This window comes from Ahaetulla prasina, chromosome 9, assembly GCF_028640845.1.
Source record: "Ahaetulla prasina isolate Xishuangbanna chromosome 9, ASM2864084v1, whole genome shotgun sequence".
NCBI classification, from domain to species: Eukaryota; Metazoa; Chordata; class Lepidosauria; order Squamata; family Colubridae; genus Ahaetulla; species Ahaetulla prasina.
The window spans coordinates 914,884-929,855 of record NC_080547.1 but is presented as its reverse complement, the minus strand read 5'-3'; the positions used below and the strand labels follow the sequence as shown (position 1 = coordinate 929,855).

Below are 14,972 nucleotides of genomic sequence, written 5' to 3'. Positions count from 1 at the left end.
CGGAAGGCCGAGAAAGAAAGAGGCAACTCACGCAGTGCTATTATCCTGATGTCGCTTGGGAGTGACAAACAGCAGGCGTGTGGGACGAGCGTTACTGGCATCAGGGTGGGCGCTCCATGGCTTGGCATAGCTGTGGTCCAGGAAGACCAAGTCTAGTTCCCTCTCGTGGACCGACAGCTGAAAAAGCAGAGAGGTCCCCATCCTCCGTGCTGAGGTTTGAAAATCACGCTCATTCCCTCGATAAGACATGTTCAGTCTTGGTGTTCAGCAATGACGCAACCTGCTCTCGAAGCTGCACATCGTCCTGTCTGGGAGGGAAGGAGAACGAATGAACAAGCAGCACGTGAAAAAAATGCAAACTAGGGCTGCGTTCTCCGTTAGCCCCGATTTATCTATTGATTAATCGCAGGCCGCTACAATTCTGAAGTACTCTTTGCAATTTCGAGATTAAAATGTCGAATGAAATAGATCACAAGATACAGATGTTAAAAAAGAGCAGGCAATAAGTAACAAAGCCCGAACTATCATCCCACCGGAGGGAATCGCAACCCAAACGCCTTCTAGGACTGGCGAGAACTGCCGCTGCAATGCAGCCGAGCCTCTCCCAGGTAGATCAAATCTCCCAGGTAGACCAATCACAGCGGGAGAATCTGCTCCAACAGATCGCGTCCTGCATAGAACAACCGGCACTTTAAATGGCACCGAGGAGGAGCCGGGTCACCAAGGTAGAGTTTGCACTGCAGGTGAACCCGGGTCGAGTCAGTCAAAGGCAGCCTTTGCCAGGTCTCCGCGGGCATCACCTGTGCAGGTGAGGACAAGATCCTCCTGCTCCAGCCGGACGAAGCCTTTTTCGGCCACAGCCTCCGCGGGGGGGGGGAGGCTTGCAGGAGCTGCTGGTCCAGAAGGATTCCGGCCACCTGAAGCCAGGCGCACCTTTGATGGGCCCGCAGCCGGGATCCTCTCCCCTGCCAGGCCAGGCCGCCTCCAGGTGCCAAAGGGGAGCCCGGAACGGCCATCGGAAGCCGCCCGAGACCTCCAGGGCTGCAACCGCCCCCCCCATTGACCTTCGGCGTGGAGACTGAGCCCTGCAGGGGCCCCCCTCGCCCTCCCCCCTCCGGCTCCAGGGGCCCCCCGGGGAAAGCGCAGGCGATGAGGAGCCCCGGGGCCCCGCCGCCCAGACCCCTTCGGGACCGGCCCGCGGGAGAGGCGGCTCCATTCGGGCCCGCCGAGCAGGAAAGCCTCCCCAGCGCGGCCCACCCGACGTGAGAGGAGGAGGGAGGGTGGGGGCCGTCGGCGCTCCTGAGCATGTGCAGACCGCAGGCCCCTCCCGGACTACAGCTCCCGTCGAGGACTACGCCGCCGCCCCCTCCCCGGCGGAAGCGCCTCTCACCTGCTTCCCCAGCCGAGCGGCAGGGCGGCGACGCCGCCGCGGCGTGACTGACCCGGCCAGGCCTCGCGCTTCTGCGCACGCGCGAGGAGGAGGGCGCGGGCGCGGGCGGCGGCGAGGAGGGCGATGGCGGCGGGCTCCGGAGGCAGGCTGGGCGCGCGGGCCGGCGGGCTGGGCCTCCCCTTTCGGGGCCCGGAACGGCTCTCCTGGGCGGAGGAGCAGGCCGAGGGCGGCTGGGCGCATGCGCGCTACCTCGGCCCGTCTGCAGGTGGCGCTGCGCGGGGCGGGAGCGGCGTCGCGGGAGTCCCTCGGGTTCCACCCTTGCGCCCCGCCTGGCAGGGCCGAACCGGAAGCTCTGGGTCCGCCCACGGCCGGAAGCCGGAAGCGGCGGAGGCCGGGTCTCCCGGGCAACAGCGTCCAGGTGGCGACGGGCGGGGCGAGGACGGCTGCGGCCCCAGGGGGGCCATGCCGAAGCGGCGGACGGGCCTGCCCGACAGGTGAGCGGAGCGGCCGGTATTCGGGGGGCAGGCGGGAGGAGGGAAGCTTCCCCGGGCATCGGCTGTGCCGCCCCAACCGGACGATTCTGTCGAGGCGCGATTTCCTCCCCGCGCCCGATTTATCGACGGCTCCGCTTAGCGACGGTGCCTCCTCCTCCTCCTCCTCCTCTTGCCTCTGTAGTTTCAGGCGGAGGCTTCAAGCTGGAACTCGCCTTAAATTCGACTGTAAACTAACTTTTTAAACTTTCTACGGTAATTTCAATTCTGTAGAATGTAAAGAATTTGTGTTTTTATTTTTATAATGATAAGGTACGCATTCAATTCCGTTGTACCACGTGCAATGGCAATCAGGTAAAACTGACCTGAACTTTATTGTCCCTTTGAATGTAGACTTCCTTTCCTTCAACTGGCCTCCAAGGGTCGTCCCCCACCCAGGCGCCCTCCGGGTTAGGCTTTGGGGCCTTGGAAATAAACCAGGATGAAGTCCCGGATTTCCTGAAGGCATCCGAGGCCTTATTAACCTATCCAGGGTCTCCCCAGATGTGGCATCTGTACATCCCCTGGGTGGGTGTTTTTGTTTGATTGCCCCCTTGCCATAAGAAAGGGAGCAATAGAAAATATGCGGTATGTGTGATGTTTCGCCTCTGCCCATAGTTTTCCCCAGAGGAGGTTCCTCGATGTGACTTGGTTTTCCCCCCCAAATATATTGTCGTAATGAAAGTAAGAAGAAGGGGGAACTCACAGGCTGCTCGCCAGAGCTGTGGCTGTTCTTCACGGGCTTCTCAGCAGGAGGGAAATTAGAATATAATGAACCAGCTCATCTTGAACTATGAGCCAGGGGTCTCCAACCTTGGCAACTTTAAGCCTGGTGGACAGCTGGCTGGGGAATTCTGGGAGTTGAAGTCCACCAGGCTTAAAGTTGCCAAGGTTGGAGACCCCTGCTATGAGCTATAGGTAGACCTTACTTACGGACCGCCTTGTACAGCAACTATTCAAATCTTTGATGCTGCTGCTGCTGCGTTCATGTCGGAAGCTCCTACTAAGGTGCTTCCAGGTTGAAAGGATGAGCTGCTGACATCCCCATAGCCCAGGAGACGCCTGAGAAGGGCTCATTTTCATGGCCCTGTCATTTTCTCACCAGAGCGGTACATTTCTTCTGCTTGCATTTGCCTGCTTTCTGACTGCTAGATTGGCAGATTGATGGGAGCTCATTCCATCCCATGGCTTGCTCTCGGGATGACTGAACTGCCCAGTCATCAACTCTCAGTGGTCTGACTCAGCTGTCCTACCCACAAGAACCTGCTGTAGCCCCTTTACAATGGGGCTGACAAGTACTATGACCAATGCCTGCATTTACAACCTTCACGGTATCCTGCAGCCTTGCGATTGCCATTACAGCCAGTACTCATTGTCCTCATTGTGATCTGTTGCTTCTGTCCCCCTTCCCCTTGCAGAGTGGAGAGATTGCAGAGGAAGGGATTACCAGAGAGTAAATTGATACCCAGTGGAGAATACAAATGGAAAGCAATGTGCTGGTGCACTGCATAAACAGCCCAGTGCATTCCCCGTTACGTGCTCCCTTCCTTGTTCTGCGGGATTCATGAGCTCCTCCTTTCCTTCAAGGGAAAGGGCAAGGCTGCAGCTGAAGTCCACTGAGCCATTCAGCAGCAGTGAACAGAGGGGCCTCCTGAGCTGGATGGGCTGACTTGGCAAGACAGATCCATCAACTGGAAGTGGTTTTCATGAATCAGGTGCAGCAGAATGTTTCCTTTGGAAATACGTCTACCTGCTCAGAAAAAAAAAGACAAAAATCATTTGGGGTGGTAAGAAATAATTTCAGGGAAGAACATTATTACTTTGATTTCTCGTTCGAAATGAGTGTTTTGACAGCTGTTTTCTGAAAGTGCCTACATTTGAAATGTATTCAGTATCTCAAAAGAGTTGTCAGCTTCTACCTTATCCTTCCTCACTGCAACTCTCTCCTAATCACGTGGAGGCAAAAGCAACACATTGTGAAGTTTCCTTTCTAGATGGACTGATTATCTGCCTCTTGGAAAAAGAATGTCTGGGACCCGCTTTATTGCCTTTAAAGTTCCTCTTAAGAAGGTGAGTAAAGTGAAGAATGTAGTCGCTCAATTGCTTTAACTTTTCAGTCACTTGGGGGCAAGTGATTTGCTGTCAGTATATCAGCAATTTGTAGATTTCATGTAGCTTTAACAAAGTATATGTTGTCTGATTATTTCATAGGTAGCATATCTTGCCGCCCTCTTTTCCCGCAACATAATTTGCACATTCCGTTACACATTTCAGCTTCAGTTGTACAGTCATTTGGGCAGAATTTTTTTTTATTTATTTCCCATTGGCATTGCGCTGTGATCCAGATTCCATTGCTTTAGTGGTAAATTGAACAATTAGATTGAATTTGCTTTATAACAATTATCACTTAATGATGGAATTCCCTTCCAAATGATGGTTAACTGCCTGTACTGAAATTACACAAGGTTATGCAAACACAGCTGTGCTTGGCTTCTGATACGTATCAGAGTATCTTGACAATTTAGCAGCAGCGTTGAAAAATTTCCCTCTCAGAGTTTCGAATGGAGGCTTGCCCCAGATGAGCGGTTTTCTCCCTTGGACCTCATCACTCAAGTCAAAGAACAGAAAGAGGAACTTGGTTTGATCATTGATTTAACATACACAACACGCTATTATGAGCCCATGGTAAGTTTCCTTTAAAAGGGATCAGTTGTATGACTTTAATTCTTAATACAGTTGTTGCTTTGGGATTACAGAGGCAACTTGGAGAAAAGGGGTTTTTAAGTTGGTTTCCTGAATATAATAATTATAACACATTGTCATTTTTTGCCTGCTTTATTGAGCTGATTTTTTTTTTTTTTAAGTGGCTGTTTGGGGATTCATTTCAATTATTTCAAATGTTTTGCATTTTCATTTAGGAGCTACCGGAAACCCTGCAATATTGTAAAATTTTAACAGTTGGACATAAAGTACCTAATAACGATATAGTTTCTAAATTCAAAAGCGCTGTGAAAAAATTCCTCAGAGAGAACCAGCATAATGGTGAGTCTGATTCGATGTGCTAACATTTTGTTTTAGTAACAGAATTTTACATTAAACCCCAAAAATTCTATTCTTAAACCTGTTTGTGGACCATCTCAAGGCAGTCTGCCCTTCAATACTACTGCCTCTTGCAATACGTGAAAAAAACTAGATATAGATTTGTTCATGTATAAAAGCAGCTAAAAATTAAACATATCTGTGGTGGAGCTTTTATAAAGACGCCGTTTGCATTTCCTATCTCCCCAGACAAACTTATTGGCGTCCACTGTACACATGGTTTGAATCGAACAGGTTACCTTGTTTGCAGGTAAATTTTTCTAAGCAACAAAGATGATTCCGCGGATCTGATTTAAAAATTCATGTCTGCTGCAGAAATGTCAGTTTATGTTTATTATAGTTTTATTACTGTTTTTTAAGTTTTTTTTTTTTTTTATTGAAAGAGTTTTAAAAAAACAAAAACATTTTTCCCCCTTTTTCCCCCCTCCCTCCCAAAAAAACAACAAACACCCCCTCCTCCCCACCCACCGGATTCCCGGGTCAATCACAAGGTAAAGTTATACATAAACCAAACATAGAATAAAATTTTCCCTTCCAATCCAAATAACCACATCCAAAGCTTTTCTTCTCCCAACCCCCTCCCCATTACATAAAATAACTTTCTAATTATTCAAAGGCAATCTGATATTTCTTAATCTTAATCTGTTTTTTAAGTTTTAACCCAGCCAAATTGAATTAGTTTTTTAATAGGTTTTTTAAATTTTTATGTTATATTTATAATTGTGTTTTATCTGGCTGTAAACCGCCCTGAGTCCTTTGGGAGAAGGGCGGTATAGAGATCAAATTAATAAAAAATAAATAAATAAATAAATAAATGTTTATCTTCAGTTGATAGATTGTTATTTATAACTGGATTGTAGCTCAGTTAATTATAATTCCTCTAGAAACATTAGTTTCTGTTAGTCTTAATACTATAAAAGAATAAAGAAAGAAAGGATGGGAGAAGAAGACAAGTTTTTTTATTTAGAAAAGTGATATGTCTAATTCTTCTGTTTCTGTTGGTTTTTAATGCACAGTAAATATTCAATTGTAATGCAATTAATGTATTTTTAAAAGAACCAATTTTTAAACATTATGAGATCCCATTTCCATGGAGTAATGAGGGGTGACATCCTACAAGTGATGCTGTTTGTGCTCATTTCTCTCATTTGTATAATGACATCATTGCACAAATAATAACTGATATAAACTGCATAAAGCCTCATTTTATTGGATCTCAGTTTTCAGCAGACCAAATTTCCCCTTAAATTTACATCGTGCAGATGATGTAAATCTGAGAGTGAATTTGTTCTGTTTATGGTCTGTTGTACTGAAGTCTACTGAATGAGCTTCACTGTGTGATAATTTTTTCTTATGTTAGTTCTCTTCTTTTTTATGTATTGTTGTTAAGATACCTTATTGATGTTGAAGGAATGGATCCAAACATGGCAATAGAATGTAAGTATTGTGCCCTTAATTGGGAGCACTCTAGTTCAACTCTTCATTGCCTACGCTAACCAGTAGGATAGATAGGATGGCAGATAGCTAACAAAGGTAACAGTTTGCACAGCCAAAAAAAGCATTAAACACTAACAAATGAGCCCTGTGAGTTAAGCTAATTTCTAGTGCCCTGCCTTATTGAAATAGGATGATGGGATATGATAACCAAAAAATAGCCATTAATTGCAGGCCTATTTTACAAGCTATTATGGAGAAGAAAGAAACATTTTACAAGCTATCATGAAGGAAAAAGAAACATTTTAAAGTTCTGATTAGACAAAATATACAGTATTGGTTCTATTTCATCAGATTATCTAGAAAGAAAGCATCTCTCTGACTGCTTCAGGTTAAACTTTTTTTAAATTAAAGAATTCCATAACTTTCTCTGAAATACTTGTAAAAATATATGAAATTTGAATTGGAGTGTTAAGGGGCCCGTGCTGCTTTTTCTAAAGATTTCTTTTTCATTTTGCACGTGGTGTGCATTGCATTGCTAATTCTGAGTCGACAGTAAACTCCACTGCACACTGTCCAGGAGGGGCTGCCGTGGTGAAAGTGATGCATGGAGTGTCCTGAGGTCACCTAGAATGTCCCATTGACGGAATGAGATGTTTTGCACAAAGCTATTTTCTGACTGAAAACGGTGATCTAGTTTCCATGGAAAACTATCTTGATTGCAAATATAGGTATTTCCCTGAGAAACTAGTGCCTTCCCTCTGGCTCCCTGTCAGAAAATTACTTGTGGGGATAGAGCAGTTTATTTTATAGAGAATCTCCAAGATTCTCTGGAATTAAGTTTTAAAAATCAGATGTGCTGCTGCTTTGTGCTTTAGTGAAAATAGCATGTGTAGAAATACGCACGCTGAACATCAAAGCTGCTTTTCCCTTTCATAGTATTCAACAGATGCAGGGGACATTCTATAGAGAGAAAGAACTATATCTCTGCTCTCCAGAAAACATCTGAAACAAGGTAAGTCTCTTTCCAGAGCGACTTGCTGGAATGCAGCACTTCAACCTTTTTTTTTTTTTTTGCATTTTGTATTGTTGAATTCCTGCCTGCAAAATGATGTTCCATAGTTGCTGGTTCTTGCATATTATCCTATAAGCAACATACGAACATATCCCTCACTCACCGCAAATTATTTGGCCAACAACACACCATTGTATATGTACGAAGTACATGGCATCCCCAATTGCCATGCTGTAATCACATTTCCTACATATTTATCCACAAGGACATTAAACCAGGGGAACATGACTTCCCTGCCCATTTTCTCCAAATTGATTAGACCACCTTCATTTCATTCTTTTACTTCGTTCCTGTTTCTTTTAGTTTCCCAGACACATCTATTTTTTTCCCTCCATTTAATTCATTCCTTAATTCGTGCCCTTTACCACTGTCAGCTATTCCAGGTAAACCAGACAGGAAATAGGATTTAGACGAACGAATTCTACCTTATTGTAAGGCTACACGAACAAAGTCTTGCAAATCACATTCACACCATCACTTTTAATCACCTGAACCATTAGGGCGGATCCTTCCTAAGTTTCTTTCTCCACCATTAAGCCACCTGGGATACTTCCTTCTCTTGTCCAATTGTTCCCTAGGCCATATCTCTTTCCTTCCTCCCCACAAGGTCACCATCCACACATTCCATTACAACCAGTGACGACTCTTTAACGTTCAGAGCCACAGCTGTCGTGGTCATCCCCAAATCACCTTAGATATCAGCTTCCACTGTTCATCCTGACTTTCCTCAACCAAGGCTTTCACATAAAAAAACTCAGTCACTCGGGCCCTACTCACTTCCCATCTTGACTATTGCAACACGCTCTACATGGGGCTGCCCTTGAAGAGCATCGGAAGCTCCAGTTGGTGCAAAATGCAACGACCTGCACGGTTTTGTGCAGACCCCAGTGTGCACATGTATCACGTCTCCTGTGGTAGCTGCCTTGACTGCCAATTTGCTCCCGGGTGCAATTCAAGGTGCTGGTTGTCACCTTTAAAGCCCTCCACGGCTTGAGACCAGGTGATCTGAGGGACCGTCTCTACCCATTTACCCATCTATGGTAACATCAGAACAGGGAGGCAGGGAATGTTGCAGGTCCCATCCCCGAAGGAGATACACTTGGTGGGACCCAGAAGAAGGGCCTTCTCTGGGGTGGCTCCATCCCTCTGGAGCATCATTCCCTCAGAGATTAGAATGGCTCCCACTCTAATATTCTTCCGTAAGGCGCTGAAGACCTGGTTCTGGCAGTGGGCCTGGAGAACCCAGAGCGGGATGGAGCCCATTAAATGGCTCGTGTGATCTGCTGTCGCCGGGGGTGAGGGTTGGGGGCTGATTTTATTACATTAATTTATTTGATTTTTTTAATTAGTTGTATTGTTTTAAATGAGGTTTTATATTCTGTAAGCCGCCTTGAGTCGCCATGGGCGAATAGGCGGCAATATAAATTCAATAAATAAATAAATAAAATAAATAAATAATGCTCGTCGTAAAAAGAAGGAATAGACTAATTCCTGGTTAGAGATAAATATCCCAACGCAGCTCTCTATCCTGCTAATAGAATAGAATAGAATAGAATTTTATTGGCCAAGTGTGATTGGACACACAAGGAATTTGTCTTGGTGCATATGCTCTCAGTGTACATAAAAGAAAAGATACGTTCATCAAGGTACAACATTTACAACACGATGATCAATATATCAATATAAATCATAAGGATTGCCAGCAGAAGTTATAGTCATAGTCATAAGTGGAAAGAGATTGGTGATGGGAACTATGAAACGATTAATAGTAGTGCAGATTCAGTAAATAGTCTGACAGTGTTGAGGGAATTATTTGTTTAGCAGAGTGATGGCCTTCGGGAAAAAACTGTTCTTGTGTCTAGTTGTTCTGGTGTGCAGTGCTCTATAGCGCTTTGAGGGTAGGAGTTGAAACAGTTTATGTCCAGGATGCGAGGGATCTGCAAATATTTTCACGGCTCTCTTCTTGATTCGTGCAGTATACAGGTCCTCAATGGAAGGCAGGTTGGTAGCAATTATTTTTTCTGCAGTTCTAATTATCCTCTGAAGTCTGTGTTTTTCTTGTTGGGTTGCAGAACCGAACCAGACAGTTATAGAGGTGCAAATGACAGACTCAATAATTCCTCTGTAGAATTGGATCAGCAGCTCCTTGGGCAGTTTGAGCTTACTGAGTTGGCCCAGAAAGAACATTCTTTGTTGTCCTTTTTTAATGATGTTTTTGATGTTAGCTGTCCATTTGAGATCTTGCGATATGATAGAACCCAGAAATTTGAAGGTTTCTACTGTTGATACTGTGTTGTCAAGTATTGTGAGAGGTGGAAGTATGGAAGGGTTTCTCCTAAAGTCTACAACCATTTCTACGGTTTTGAGCGTGTTCAGTTCCAGACTGTTTTGGTTGCACCACAAGGCTAGTCGTTCGACCTCTCGTCTATATGCGGATTCGTCATAGTCTCGAATGAGACCAATCACTGTTGTGTCATCTGTGAACTTCAGTAGCTTAACAGATGGATCATTGGAGATGCAGTCATTGGTATACAGAGAGAACAGAACTGGGGAGAGCACACAGCCTTGGGGGCCCCCTGTGCTAATTGTACAGGTATTTGATGTGATCTTGCTTAGCTTCACCTGCTGCTTCCTGCTTGTTAGGAAGCTTGTGATCCACTTACAAGTCTGTTCCAGTACCTGTAGCTGGTTTAGCTTAGTTAGAAGAATGTCTGGAATGATGGTATTGAATGCTGAACTAAAGTCTACAAAAATAGGTTGGTCAGCTTGAGCACAATTTGCAAAACTTCTGCAATGCAATCAAATTTTTACACCGTGTTTTACACAATGCAACACAGTTTTACACCGTGTTTTTTTCCTGTTCTGGGCAAACTAGAACTCTGCTATAGCAGAGACTCCCTGCAAGCCAAAAGACTATGGCTAGCATCCCACCACCTAGAAGTTATTGACAGATGATGATGATGATGATGATGATGATGATGATGATGATGATGATGATGATGATGATGATTATTATTATTATTTGAATTTATACCCCGCCCTTCTCCGAAGACTCAGGGCGGCTTACAATGTGTTAAGCAATAGTCTTCATCCATTTGTATATTATATACAAAGTCAACTTATTGCCCCCAACAATCTGGGTCCTCATTTTACCTACCTTATAAAGGATGGAAGGCTGAGTCAACCTTGGACCTGGTGGGGCTTGAACCTGCAGTAATTGCAGGTAGCTGCTGTTAATAACAGACTGTCTTACCAGTCTGAGCCACAGAGGCTTTGACATACATGCAACACATTGCTCAACAAAGGCTGGGCTTCGATCATGTAGTAGTACCCACCATTGTGTCTTTTTGACCGCCCTCCCTAACAGATGCCCCTACCTGCCATTTTATAGAGTTGGACTCAGAAGCCTAATGAAGCGTGCTATAGAAGCATAGAGGTGGGTTGGGGGCAGGGGTGAAACGCTACTGGTTTGCACTAGTTCGGGTGAACCGGTAGTAATAAAAGCTACAGGTTCAGGTGAAGCGGTAGTTTAAAAAAGCTACCATTTCATTCAAACCGGTATTTCTGATGATCAGCTATACCACACAATTTAGCAGAAAATCCTGCTTTCTAGTGAATCTAAATTGTGCAGCACAGCTGTTCCCCCCTCGCAGTTCTACTTACCTTCTTCGGCCTCCTTTTTCTGCGTGCAGCATGCATTTGGCGCGCACCGCGCATGCGCGGGCAGCGAACCGGTGGCAAACTGCATAGGATTTCACCACTGGTTGGGGGAATTGTAATTTTAAACTCTTTAAGATCTGAAATACTCTGGACCCTTGAAAGCAATATTTTAAATAACTGATTTCCTTATCTTTTTTCTAAAGGAATCTTCATCATACGAATGTTTCACAACGGGATTGGATGAAAGGGCCTGTTGGTTATACCCCAAGTCCAGATTACGAAGTTGCTGACTATGGACCACAAAACTGGAAACATGCACCAAGGTTTTTCTTCTTTTCTTTCCATGGATTCAATATGATTAAGTGAAAATAGAACCTTCTGAGATATAGAAGTAGGAAACATTCGGGTAAATGTAGATGTTGACATGTGCTCAAGTAACTTCCAGAATCATCTCCTTCCCTCCCCGGTCCCCAGAATAGTGTGGAGCCCTTCCTGCTGTCTCTTCCTTAAGAAACCTTGATTTGTTCTCCAGAGGGACTGGGAAGAATTGCAGTTCTCTTGGCAAGATTATTGGAAATGGTTTGCTGTTGCCTTCTTCCTAAGGTGGGGTGGGGGGATTGGCTCAAGGTCACCTAGCAGGCTTTGTACCTAAGGTGAGACTAGTACTCAAGTCTCCTGGTGCATTGTTATAAACATGGTTTATTGAACAAGTCATAGCTGTCTTCGTCTTCATACTGTGCATAGATGGGCATTGCTTGGAACAACCATTGCAACCAGTTCAGTTTGTCACAATATCCTAGACAGGCACAGCTGCTCTTTTTCCATGAAAATAGGCTCCAGCACACGTTTGGAAGACTAAACCTCTAGTCCCGGTGACTGACCCAGATTGGATCCTGATACAAACATAATCCATGGTTTACAAATAGCTGGGGGGGTCACTGAACCAAAGAGGCCACGTCATGGCTTAATGCAGGGGTCTCCAACCTTGGCAAGTTCTGGGAGTTGAAGTCCACAAGTCTTCAAGTTGCCAAGGTTGGAGACCCCTGGTTTAATGCATGTAAACCCATCTTTTAAGCTCTTAAATTCTATGGTTTACGGCTCATTTTTGCTGAAAGGTTGCAAGATTTCGTTTCAAAGCAGCCTGAGGGGATTCTTTTGGGAAATGGTATAGATCCGTGTTTTTAAACCTTGTGGACTTCTTAAGATTTGTGGATTTCAACTCAGGAATTCTGGGTGTTGAAATCCACAGATCTTCAAGTTGCCAAGATTGAGAAACACTGCTATAGATCACCAATAAAGAGATGCTATCTTCCCTGTGTTCCTATGGAGGCTCTTGTTATATAGGTTTGTTTAATTATTACAATTTTTATGCGGTCCATCTCCCCTATGAGGTGGCTCTGGGCAGCTGTTTACCAAACGTATTTTCCTAAATTCCATCTTGGCACTTATCACTTAGTCTTTATGCTATAAAGTCAACACCCACATTCTGGTGCTATCAGAGTTTTTCTCTTATCAGTGGAAACCAGGCATGCTCCAGATGGCCCTAAATTTCCAGGGAAGAAAACACAAAAAAGGATGCATGCAAGCCATTCCTTCCACAGACGCTCCTGTTATTTGTGCATCAACAGTTTTTGCCTTCTTTCTGTTTCAGGAATTTTCCATGCAGGAGAGGTGGACGAAGCCAAAAATGGTAAATTGAAGAGGATTCACGGAAACCTCTGCAGATAAAGTGTCTCTCCCTGGTTGGTGTTAGATGAAGAGGACATCTGTTCCAGGGATGGTCATGTTGTACTGCAATAGGCAGTCATAAATTGTCCTGATGAATTGTGTAATTTAAAGCTGCATTGTTATCTTGATTTTGCATAACTATTTGTAGGGTAAGGATTTGGGTTTCTAATATCCTTTTTTGAGAATGCTCAGGTGTGAGAGAAAATATGATTCCTGGAATAAATTGTGTTCCAAACTTTCAAGGACTAATTTTAAAGTAAATACTGGCTTTTATACTTATCCATGAACTGTGGTAGCACAGTGGTTAGATTGCAGTATCCCAGGCTGACTCTGTTCATTGTCAGGAGTTCGATCCTGACTGGCTCAAGGTTGACTCAGCCTTCCATCCTTCTGAGGTGGGTAAAATGGTTCAGGGCAACATGCTGACTCTGTAAACTGCTTAGAGGGCTGTAAAGCAGTGTGAAGTGGTATATAAGTGCTAACTGCTATTATCTAGCAGGCTGTCAGAATGCCCCACAACAGGCTCCCTAGTTCGTGTGGTTAGCCAAGTTCCAGGAAGTGATAAAGTGCAACAAAACAACTGTACTTTTGTATATGCTACGTTGTTATTGTCCATTAAGAAGAGCTGGCTCCTGGTGACTATAGGACCGTGATGGCTAACCTATGGCACATGTGCCCCTCTCTGTGGGAACGCAAGCTGTCGGCCCAGTTTAGCTCAGCCACACATGTGCAAGCACTTCCCACAGGCCAGCTGGTTGTTGGGTCTCTGCCGCACATGCGCAGGAGGAAGGCGTGTACAGGGGGGTGCATGCAGGGGCTGCCCATGCATCCGGGGGGCCACACGCGCATTGCATTTTGTGGGTTCGGGCATGTGCATTCGCGCACACTTTGGGCACTCGGTCCGGAAAAGGTTAGCCATCACTGCTATAGGAACAGGACCTTGTTTGAAGTGGCTTGTCAGTACTTTCTTCCTACGGTGGGCAGATAGTGGCTGCCCAGTCATCAGCCAGCCCCTCATGCTTAAGTCAGGACTAGAACCTGGCTCCTAATCCAGCACCTTAATCACTGGACCAAACTGGCTCTGTTATATTAATATGCAAATTACAACAAGAGTTGCTGTACTTTTAATTGTTGCTGCTTCCCTGAATAAAAATATACTAGTATGAAAAGAACTGCCTTTGAGATGAATCTGCAATGATTTGTGGGTGGAGTGGAGATTACCCTGTAACCAAAACTCTCTCAAGCCTTAATAGAGCCTTGGCGTTTACCAATCATTATTAGCAACATTTTAAACTGCTTTAAAGTTTAAACAGCGGTGGGTTCCTCCTTTAAGTTCAAAAGCCTAAGTTGTGGGCCAAAGATTAGCAGCACAAGTTCTTCAGGATCAGTTGTTCTGCCCTGAAATCTGACACTTTTTATTTAAGGAAACATTCTCAAATCTGGAACCAGAATCTCATCACCTGTTACAGCGAAGGAAACCAAGCTTACAGTCCACAATATCCCCCTGCAGCGGACATCATGCATCAACGGTCAGGTCATAATGCCAGGCCCAGCAATAGGCTATTCTCCCAGGAACAGCTCCAAGGATATCAAAGACCCTCTTTCCAAGAACTAAATCCTCACGGCTGGCGGCAACAACATAGAAATCAAATAGACAAGCAACACTATTGGATTCCTTAATCATGAAACAGTATTTGGCAAGAAAAGATAATCTGTGGAATTGATCCTTACAGTAAATTACACCATTGCTGTTTAGATAGAATGCTTTCTAGTTGCATCCAATTCTACAGTTGCCACCTCATCATTTAGTTGCCTATTTGGAAGAAGGAAGGAACGGAAATCTGATAAATACATTTCCAACAGAAGGATTCTGTTACGGAAAAGGTATTCAATTAATTCAACCAAAATGTTTTCTTCTAAGTCTCAAGTCTCACTTGAGGAAAGCAGACTTTTTAAAAAGATACTACTACAAATCATATATTGCTCTTTAGATATTAAATAAATTTTATTGTTCCACAATAATGTACAGTGTAGTAAAAATGTTTTCACAAGGAAA

The 14,972-nt window shown here is 44.7% G+C and overlaps 2 protein-coding genes across 6 annotated transcripts in view; one reads left to right on the top strand and one right to left on the bottom strand.

Moving 5' to 3' along the window:
* KANSL3 (KAT8 regulatory NSL complex subunit 3) overlaps positions 1–1,532 on the bottom strand; it is a 22,640-nt gene extending 21,108 nt beyond the window's left edge. For 3 of the 5 annotated variants that reach the window (XM_058194020.1, XM_058194017.1, XM_058194021.1), the window contains exons 1-2: positions 801–938; positions 32–308 (exon numbers count right to left, since the gene is read on the bottom strand). In XM_058194020.1, coding sequence (XP_058050003.1) covers positions 32–249 — 218 coding nt within the window. In that variant the 5' untranslated portion in view covers positions 250–308; positions 801–938. Of the gene's footprint in view, positions 1–31; positions 309–800; positions 939–1,390 lie in introns of those variants that run through there. The other 2 variants (XM_058194018.1, XM_058194019.1) reach the window with 2 other exon arrangements.
* DUSP11 (dual specificity phosphatase 11) lies at positions 1,514–14,972 on the top strand. Its single transcript, XM_058194029.1, has 10 exons — positions 1,514–1,884; positions 3,915–3,990; positions 4,474–4,605; positions 4,839–4,962; positions 5,209–5,269; positions 6,410–6,456; positions 7,393–7,468; positions 11,392–11,511; positions 12,840–12,878; positions 14,341–14,972. The coding sequence occupies exons 1-10, from the start codon at positions 1,514–1,516 to the stop codon at positions 14,594–14,596; spliced, it is 1,302 nt and encodes a 433-aa protein (XP_058050012.1). The 3' UTR covers positions 14,597–14,972.